This window comes from Orcinus orca, chromosome 10, assembly GCF_937001465.1.
Source record: "Orcinus orca chromosome 10, mOrcOrc1.1, whole genome shotgun sequence".
NCBI classification, from domain to species: domain Eukaryota; kingdom Metazoa; phylum Chordata; class Mammalia; order Artiodactyla; family Delphinidae; genus Orcinus; species Orcinus orca.
In genome coordinates, this window is record NC_064568.1 from 16,578,267 (window position 1) to 16,588,429 (window position 10,163).

General features: G+C 36.7%; 2 protein-coding genes across 4 annotated transcripts in view; one reads left to right on the forward strand and one right to left on the reverse strand.

Annotated features, from left to right (window-relative positions):
• Positions 1–1,927, forward strand: part of CNTN3 (contactin 3) — a 239,603-nt gene extending 237,676 nt beyond the window's left edge. For all 3 annotated transcript variants that reach the window (XM_004274764.4, XM_033437173.2, XM_049715560.1), the window contains one exon: positions 1,470–1,927. In XM_004274764.4, the coding sequence (XP_004274812.2) occupies positions 1,470–1,570 (101 nt within the window). In that variant the 3' untranslated portion in view covers positions 1,571–1,927. The remainder of the gene's footprint in view (positions 1–1,469) is intronic.
• A 4,983-nt stretch (positions 1,928–6,910) lies between these two features.
• On the reverse strand, positions 6,911–9,886 carry LOC101276773 (AN1-type zinc finger protein 6-like). The gene is given in 3 exon segments (XM_033437384.1): positions 6,911–8,121; positions 8,124–8,555; positions 9,805–9,886. Coding segments are annotated over 3 exon segments (963 nt in total). The 3' UTR covers positions 6,911–7,672.
• Between the last annotated feature and the right edge of the window lie 277 nt (positions 9,887–10,163).

The window sequence follows — 10,163 nt, forward strand, 5'->3', positions numbered from 1 at the left end:
GAGCTATGCATAAATTTGCCTTTGGATTGTCATAAAACAGAATTCCTTAAGCATGTCTCAAGGGCGACATTGAACCCACAAAGTGTTTTTAAGATCTTTAATATTCCAGTTGTTTGCCTCTGAGAAATTATAGATGAATCTTATCAGTTCTTTACCAAGTAGAAAATTTAGCATTGTTAAATTAAGGTCAGAACCCATTTGGCCAAACCAAAAGACACTTTTTTAAAAAAATTCTCAGTTTCTGATTTCAGTGGAGTTTCATACTTGCTTTTCTTTTCAAAATCCAAATGAAGCCTATTGTATTATAGAAATTGTACTTTTAGAGTTCAGGGAAACAGACTTTTCATAGGTATTTTACCAGTGACCGTGTTAGAAGAAATTTTATCTTTTAAATCTCAAGGGTGGAGTTTTGTGGCCTCAATTTAAGTACTGCAGAAGCCATGCTATTCTACGGTTCTTAGTAACCTAAATTACTTTACTCCCTGTTTCTTTTCATTGAGGTTGGCCTAATCTATAATCTTGGGCATTCAGGATTAAAACCCTTATTTGTAATCTTGGAAAACAAAATGAGGGACATCATTAGCAAGTAAAGAGAAAGGGAGATGTGGAAACTTGGAGGAATTTTATCTCTTCATGAAATCATAAAGACTGCAATACTTAGACCAAAACAAACAAGTAACTAAATGGAGAAAATGGGAAATATTTATCTCAGAACTGAGTTCTGCAACATAAAAATATGTAAAAACCATTTAGGACTGCAGATATTTTTAAAACTGTATGTGCTTCAATAGAGCAAAACCAGGAATTAATTTAAGCTTATTATTATTATTTAGGTTTTTAATTAAGACCTGCTATCTTGTTCCTAAGATAGCTCAAGGTTCAGAGGTAAAATTACAATATGGCCAAAGTGGAACTGTTCAAAGGAGTAGGTTCTGTGCTTTCGCAGGAACAGACAGATGTTAGCATTTGAGGGTTGCTGAGTCAAGAGTAGCCTTTCCCTCTGACATCTGCCTTCTTGTTGAGTTTGCATAGATTGGTGCAGACAAAGGCCAACTATAGGAAAATGGAGCTTTTATTGATTGCTTTTTTAAGATGATATTTTATATTATACATAATAACTTATCTAAAAATGTACAGAAGAGAAACAAACATATTTCCTAACCCTTCTCCAATGAAGCTTTCTATAATTAAACCATTGAATTATCTCAAAAATGTCTGTAATGGAGTATAATTGTTTTCAAAATGATGACGTTGTTTTTCCACTTTCAATTGACGTTAAATAATACTAGATGAACAAAGCCCAGAATCCCTTAAGAAGACTTTATATAAGAGTGTTTACAGATACTCTTGGCAAATAATCTATACTACATTGTTACATAACATGAAGGCTAATGTTAACTTGTGGTAGTTAAGTTAGTTACTTAAATTGATACAGTCCTTATTAATGAGCTCTTTATCATCTTTGACAGATACGGATGCAAGAGGTTGTACATCAGCCATCTCCAATGCCCACCCTGTGTCAAGTTATATCTCTACAGTACTGTTCTTTATTGTAAACACCCTGTGTTGATAGTCACTTTTTTATTATTATTATTTATCGGAAAGTTCATTGGTTACAAAAAAAGTGCTTTCATGAAATGCAGTGATTATGCATGTTTTTTTCCAACTCTGTATTTTTAACTTTCTACATAGGTAAAATATGAATATAATAAAAAAAACAAACCCAGTAAATCCTTTTAGGGGAATCTGAAATGCCTTAATATTTACTTGATACACCAAAGGAATTTACATATTACATACATCCGATTTTTGATAGAGACATTCTTATGATTTTAAGCACTGCCTGTGGATAAAGGCTCACATGCTTCCATGTATACACACCCACATGCAGACACATACTTTTGTGGGTTTGGTTTTGTTTTTTTTTACCGTAGAAAAACTCATTTACTCCAGATGCTTTGCTCCCATTGTAACAGCACTGTTTGGAAGACATAATTAGTGTTATTTGGAAATACTCATTTGAAATACTCAAGGGTGAAAGATACATTTTAAAAATTACCCTGTTGGGCAGAGGGTGCATGTAATTCAAAAGCATGTTGTTGGAGATGCTACGGTAGACTTTGGAAGAGTGCTGTTTCGTCCGGGTATACTGCTGCGTGGTTGTGAGATTCTTTACAGATCACTGCTCTCTCTACTTCTCAAGCACTCACCCTTAAAATGTGGAGATAATAATACCCATCTTATCTGCCTCTCCCCCGTGAATTACTTGCTAAAAGATAAAGAAGGAAATGTGAAATTGCTTTGTTAGCCCTAATGCACTAGGCCTGTGCAATATATTAGTATGAATTTATTTAATCATATTGAAGTTTTGAGGACCAGCCACATTTTTAAAGTTTGCACTCCATTCTAGGTAATGCTTTCCTTTTCATTCCATGATATTATAAAACTGAAATGATCACATTTTATCCTCTCTCAAAAGGTTTAAAAAGTGAAATAAAGTAAAAAGGGATTGTTTCCTTCACACCTAAGAAAAAGCTTTCAGGTTTTATTAAAACATGGTGGAGAAAATTAGGAACAACCTGAATCTTAATCCAGATATTAAACAAAATGTACGTGATCCTTCATTTCCAACCTCTGATTCCATCAAGGGACCCTCTCTTTTTTGGATGGTGGAGATGGTTTTTAATGAAATCCAACCGTTTATGAGAGTGAGTCTGGCAGGCTTTTTAGTTCCTGAGCTAAATTTGTAATAGAACCATGGCCATGCTGCTGACTTAGATATGTATGACTCAGTCTCTCAATACATGGTGTTCAAAGGATTGTCGAAGACATGACTTCATAGCAGTATGTAAAAAATATATGAAAATCAGCAGATTGAGTGTTACACATTGCAAAATCAATTTTTTACCTCTTTCCTGTCCATTTCACATTTTGCAGGAACTTGTTCTTTGCAAAGATATCTGAATTTGAAACCAACAGATATCAAAGGAGAATACATATTAGCAAAATTCTGATATTACCATAGAGTGTTACTTTACATTTAGAGATCACATTTAAGATAAAGTCATTATACACAAAGAAGAAAAATATTTCTAACTTTTCTCTTCAAGGTCTGTATATACTGTATATATCTAGAAAAATTCTGAATGACGAGTAGATTTCATATGACCATTGTTATTTCGGGTCAAAAAGTGGAGAAACACTTTCTCCAATACCTGTATTTTATGCTACATGTAATGGAGTTGTACCTTTTTATTATTTGGTAATTCCTATAATATGTTCCTATACTTTTCATTTTCAAGGCAATTACTCTATTGTTTCATGGTGTTTCTAGAAATATATCTCCATGAGATATGTACTTTGTTTCATATTGAAAAGTATAAAATTTACCTTTAAATTCCTGTGTGTGTATCCTATGGTTATCTGTATGTATTATTTTTTATTATTCTAATAAAATTTATAAAAATCAAATTCCCATGCATGTTGAATTGTGGTATGGTCAAAAAGAACATTTTAAGGGGGAAATAAGTGGGCACCGTAATAGTTATGCTGATGCTATCATTTCTTATATTCTTCAGCCTACTTTTAGTCTTTCCATCTTTTAATCTTTTTTTTTTTTTATACCCTAATGACTGAGTAAAATCAGCAGTTTGAGACAACGCCCTCTCTATTAAAGGGATTTCAGCTCTGGGGAGACGAGAGAAAAAAGAAGCAGAAAATTCACTTCATAGAATTACGGTATCTAGTTTCTTCTGACTTCTTCTGAAGTTAATGTGGCTACTCCCACTTTTCTGACAAATATCCTCTTAAGATTAATATCAACTTATCAGCTCTTTCATTGACTTTCTCCTTGGTATCAGTGTTAGAGACTTGCTTCTAAACAATCCTTGCGGTATAATATATTCTAAATGTTTGAAAATGTATACTAGAAAAAGATTAGTTTTCAATTAGTAAAGAGTGTTAAAAGTTATTGTTGATGTAAGGAAAGTTAAAGCTAAAATAATAATCATTTTCTTAAATGAAAATTCAAAGATATATTCAGAATTAGGAGAATTAAGTGAGAAAAGTGTATGTAGGGGTGGTACCACGGTATGAAGGTGTATGTGTGTGTGTGTGTGTGTTCGTGTGTGTGTGTGTGTGAGTTAGTGTGTGTGTTCATGTGTGTGTGGGTGGCTGTAAATTTAAGTCTAGTTGTACTAGGTGTATTAGTGTACCCTAATAAAGGGCAAAGAGCTGGGGAATATGGAGAAACAGATTATAACACCAGAACCAGCCCTGATGTCCTCTCCCCCGAAGCCAGGGCTGTTTGATGTGGCACAATCAGGTCAGCAGTGAGTCATACTGCCTTGATCTGAATTGCATCCTCACCAGTTAGTGGCCCTGTGATCTTGTACTAGTTCTGTAACTTCGCTAAGCCTCCATTTCCCTGTCGGCAGAATAGGACTATGGTGGTATTATCCTCATAGAGTTGTCAGATCTTCAGTGACTACTAAACTCCTCTGCACTGAAATTTCCTCTTTTATGAAAATGGAGGTTATTGGTGCTACCCACTTAGAGGGCTGGGAGTTAGGAAACAAGATGATGTGTGAGTGCTTAGAACCATGCTCTCAGCATTCTTCTTCCCATCAGTAGGTAACTATATGACACTGGAAGACAGAAGACGTCGTTCGAAGGTGGCTTTGTTGTATACATTTAGAGCTCTCCTTTGATCTCATTCTACTGAGAAGAAAGGTATATGATTCCAAGAGTTCCTAGAAGAGAGGGTAAAGTAATGCTAGTATCAGATTAATTTTTCATAGTAATGTAATACTGATCCTGTTAAACAACATATCTTCACCCTCCATGTGCCAGGCTCTGAGTTAAGCACTGTACCTTTGCTAAATTCATCTTTACAACAGTCTTCTTAGTTAGGTACTATTTATCAAACCCATTCTACAGATGAGGAAACTAAGGGTCAGGAAGATTAAGGACATTGTACTAGGTCATTCTAGCAAGGACATAGTAAAACGGGAGTCTAACCCAGGTAATCTGGCTGTAACCCCTGAGTCTGAGGCATGAAGAGGTTTTTAATCCCTTTCAAAATCAGATCCATTAGATTTAGAGATTCTGAATAAGCATCTCTAATGTCAATTTGTAGTATAATTTGTTCTGCCCTCTATTATTGATCATAATTCAAATTGGAGAACTGAACACCTGGAAAGACTTCTTTTGTCTATCATAAATTTTGATATTCTCTAATTCTTACATGGAAGGCTATCCAAGCTAAAATTGATCAAGCGTAAGTATTCTTTAAGTAAAAATTATAAAAATATCTGTCTGTTTTTTAAAAATAATTTTGTAGGTTTTATGTTTAATTTTCTCCACACATTTTTTTTAAATTGAAGATGGTTTGTTGATTTTCTTTTTTAATTTTTTTTGTTTTTTTAATTTTCATTAATATTACCATTTACAATGAAAACCTAACAGTATAATTCAATTACAAGAAGAAAAATGATTAGAATGTTACAAGTTCTTATTTTTCAATTAAAATCACCCCTGTCGTTTCATGTTCTTATAACTCCATCTTTTTTTAAATTTAAAATTAATCTTCATTGGGTTCATTTTTTTCTGAAGTATTTTACCCTTTTTAAAAATGAAAATTGTGCCGATACTCATTATCATTTGGAATCACTTCAGTAAATATTGGAGGTAAAAATCACCACAGCGGCTATTACAAATTTAGCAATTAGTAAGTTGTAACATTCTTTTGAAAGAAAATATGTAAACAGAGAGGACTATGGTTCATTGAAATGGTTAGGTGTTTCTGCTGTGATTTTTATTTGAACCCTGTGCCCTAATTTAACATGTCTTGCTTTGCATGTAGGTGATAATTACCTCTTGAACGTGCATGCGGAATAAATGCCCTGATACAGAATTTAAGTTGTAAGCGAGGGTGCTTCTGTTATTTGTCAGCATTCATTCTTATTCTTTACTCTTATTCTGCCTGCTGAAATTATCTTATAGCCTGATGATTCTACCTTGGTCATTAATACTGTGGGGAAGAGAAAGAATTATATCCTGCGTAATTGGATGTTACCTGGGAAAACTCAGAAAAAAACAGACACAAATGATAAGAACAGCAAATTGAATTATTTTACCATCGGACAGTAAAATGGGACAGACTAATATAAATGACAATGCTAATGTAAAATGTCTGTCGAGACTGGCTTAATGAGGAAGTGAAGGGTCCATCCAGTGTGATTGGCGTATTGGCCTTTCCAAAGCATCCAGGCAAGAATGGCTGCCCTTCCAATACTAAATTTCAAGATCACATATGGAAATGCTCATTGGGATCGTAAACTGTGGCACAGTAAGTACACGCATTGTGTGTAGCTCATATTTATCTGTTCAGTACCTAATTGTTGAGTGAAATCAGGGAATTACCATTTTGTCTTAACCCTCACCGATTTTGCTTGCTTAATTTTTCCTCCTGTGCGACCCCTGAAGATATTAAGATATGATGATTAGGAGACTAAGAGGTATTTTAAAATGTGTTTGAAATAATGATAAGCAGTAGATCATCTATGTTGGGAAAGTTGACCAAATTGGGATGAAACAGTATAGCATAGTGGTTAAGAGCATTTGTTCCCAGTCATAGATCTGGGTTGGAACCCTAGCCATGTCCCTAAATAACTGTGTGATCTTGGACAAGCAGGTTAATCTTTCTAAGACACAATGCTTACCTCTAAAAAGACACCAATGGAAGGAAGGACCTGCCTTGGAGGATTGTCATGGTAAGAGGACATGATCTAACCATAGAAAGCTTTTTATCATAGTTTGGCTAATGGGTACTCAATCAGAAAGTCTAATAAGTTAATAATAATATTATTATTGGGGTTTGTTTTGTTTTTACAAGGGAACATTATGGTTTTCCTTTTTATTTAATTAAAGAATGGCAGATAAACATAAATACAGCACAGTTACTCCAGATCACTTTTCATATTGTATACAAACAGACCAATGAACGTAATCTGAAAGAAAGCTGCAGTCAGCAATGAAATGCTGCATAGAGCTTTTCCTTCCCTCGCTCAAAAAAGTTTAAAAACACACAAACTTAGAATCTCATCAGCACACACTCTCCTGTGACTAATGATTCAGACATGAATAGTGGGTGCAAAGAAACTCTATGCTAACATATGTATAACTTTTGTTAATGAAAAGCAGAAGCGGCCATAATGATTAAGATACATTTGGTTACTGATAACTCATTGTGCCCTAAAGGGCATTATCAGAAGAGAAATCGTGCTGCAGAGAAAACCTATATATACATACACAATGAGAAAATAAACTGCAAGAGTAACGCATGCATGTTTAATACTGGAAAAATCACAGCCCTCCAAAAATTTCTCCACATTTGTTATAAAAGCCCTCTGCACTCAACTAAAATTAAAATGATCTTAAAAGGATAATACTTGTAAAGTTTACTTAAGTCTTTTCAGCCACAGAGACTGCAATGTAAATAAATGTTCAGAGTCATTTTCAAAACGAACAAACATCTATTCTCCTGATAACATGCATGATTAAAAGGTCTATGCAAGAAACATTGCTCTACATTCCCAATGACTAGGAAAAAAAACCTCAAGTCAATTTTTAGTTTGCAGATGGTCAAAGGATTTTGTATTCCAGCAGGAGTTCAAATCTGGATCTTTTCACCAACAACTACTGGATTTTCTTTTCTGATTTTCTCAGCATCAGCTTTGTAATTGTAAGAGCAATTGTGTACATCTGAGTAACGGTGTACACCACAGTAAACATTTCCACACCGGCATTCAAACCCCGTAAGTCCCACTTTCTTCCTGCACATGAAACGGCGATTCTTTTTTTGTTCTGGTTTTTCAAGAGACTTACTTTGCTCTTCAGATGACTGCTGTGCGGTTTCTGATCCTGAAGCTTGCAGGTCTTCTTTTGCAGGTATTGCTTTGTTCACAGATGTGCTGTCCACTTGGGAAGATGCTACAGATTCTGATAAGAGTGACTGATCTGATACAGGGCTTGGCCGCATAGACGAAGATGTAGGGTCTAATGCCAGCTGAGCTTCTGGGACACTGCCATCTGTGCCCTGAACTGGTAAAGACTCAGACTACTGACGGAAGGTGCAGGTGGGCTTATTCTACCATTACTACTATTCTGTCTCTGAAGATGTTCTTTATAACATATTGAACACATGCCATTTGTACGAGGGTTTCCATAAAATCCGCAGCCAGTGGAACAAAGTATAGGCACTTGGCTGTGGTTAGTTTCTTGAGCTATGTTCCTCTGTTGCGCACTCTGATGAAAGTATAGGGACTTTGGATTAGGGTTCCCGCTGCACTGAGGATGCTTTGTAGTTCTTTCTCTGTATAGCAGTCCCCACTTCCCTATGTCAGGTTGTCTTTCCTGCTGTTGCTTGGGCTGGCGGCGGCTCTCTCCGCCTGACGCGCTGCCCGCTGCCGCCGGTCGCCGCTGGTGAATGAGGACAGGTGAGGCCACCGAACTCCTGATTGCTCGGGCCCGGCCGCCACCTCCAGCCCCTCCGCCTGCTGTTTATGAAACTTTTCTGTTTGGTTGTTCGGCCTGTGCCGCGACCGCGGGGGAGAGCTCCAGGAATGGCCGGCACCCGGCGCTGACCTGATTATTGGGTTTTAAATGCTCAATTATTCTTCAAGGGTTACTTGAAAATACACAGGATGACAGTATTAAACCTCAAAGGGAAGTTCATTAATTCTTCCAGAGTTTCAGATACTGGTCTTGGGACAAGATGTCTCGTCTCCAGGAGGTTACATGCAAGTTATAAAGCAAAGGAAAGGACTACAGAGTAATTTGAGGATGAGAACGATATTGTAGAATATATGCTCAAGTAGTTGTGAGAACTAAGGTAATGTTTATAGAGCTTTTAGCAAAATACTGGGCACATGTCAGGCACTCAGCCTCTGCTGGTTGCAATCCTTATTCTCTCAAAACAAGATCCAAATGGCAGATAGCTCAAAATGTTGCCACAGTCAAAGCCAGTAATACTATTCAGAGAATGTTATTCAGAAAGATGTTAAATCTCAGACTAAAAGCTTCACTGCTTCTGCCTTAATCAATAAGGCCTATTCATGACCTCATACTTGTTCCTCACGAATTATGGTAATTAAGTTGAAAACTGGGTCCCTTGGCCTGGTAGAGCTCATTTGGCTACAGAGAAGGTTCTAGATGTTAGACTGAAGAACATGAGGGGCTGAGAGTTTTTAGAGAGGCTTGGGAGAGGGGAATGTGTTGAGCAAAAGGAAATCATGGGACTGTCATACAGAGTGAAGTAAGTCAGAAAGAGAAAAACAAATACCGTATGCTAACACGTATATATGGAATCAAAAAAAAAAAAAAAAGGTGCTGAAGAACCTAGGGGCAGGACAGGAATAAAGATGCAGATGTAGAGAATGGACTTGAGGACATGGGGAGGGGGAAGGGTAAGCTGGGATGAAGTGAGAGAGTGGCATGGACATATATACACTACCAAATGTAAAATAGATAGCTAGTGGGAAACAGCCGCATAGCACAGGGAGATCAGCTTGGTGCTTTGTGACCACCTAGAGGGGTGGGAGGGAGGGAGATGCAAGAGGAAGGGGATATGGGGATATATGTATATGTATAGCTGATTGTTGTAAAGCAGAAACTAACACAACACTGTAAAGCAATTATACTCCAATAAAGAAGAAAACAAAAACAGAAATCATGGGAAGAGTGTCCAGAAGCCGCATTTTGAGAACGGTACTTAGTTTAGTGTTCTTACCTAGAGCGGGTTACCTTCATCTGCCAGGACCACTGCCCGTGAGTGACAAAGTCCTGCTGGCCCTGGAAGTACCAAAGGAGATTTCTCTGCTACCATGTGGAAAAAAAAAAGCTTTCTTACTTGCGAAATTAAGCACATTTGTCTAAATTTGCAACACCTGACTAGGCCCTTTCTGTAGGAAAGAAAGCCATTCTCTCCTTGGGTTTTTCCTCTTCTATAAGAGGAGATGCTAAGGAACGCAGAATGGGGGGCAAAAAATTCTAATTGCCTCCTGCCGTAGCTCGGGAGGTTCATTATGTAGTAATGAAATGATCTCAAAGAGAGAGAAAACGATAAATCTAGGCCAAGATTTCAGTTTAAAGAAAAGGCAAGG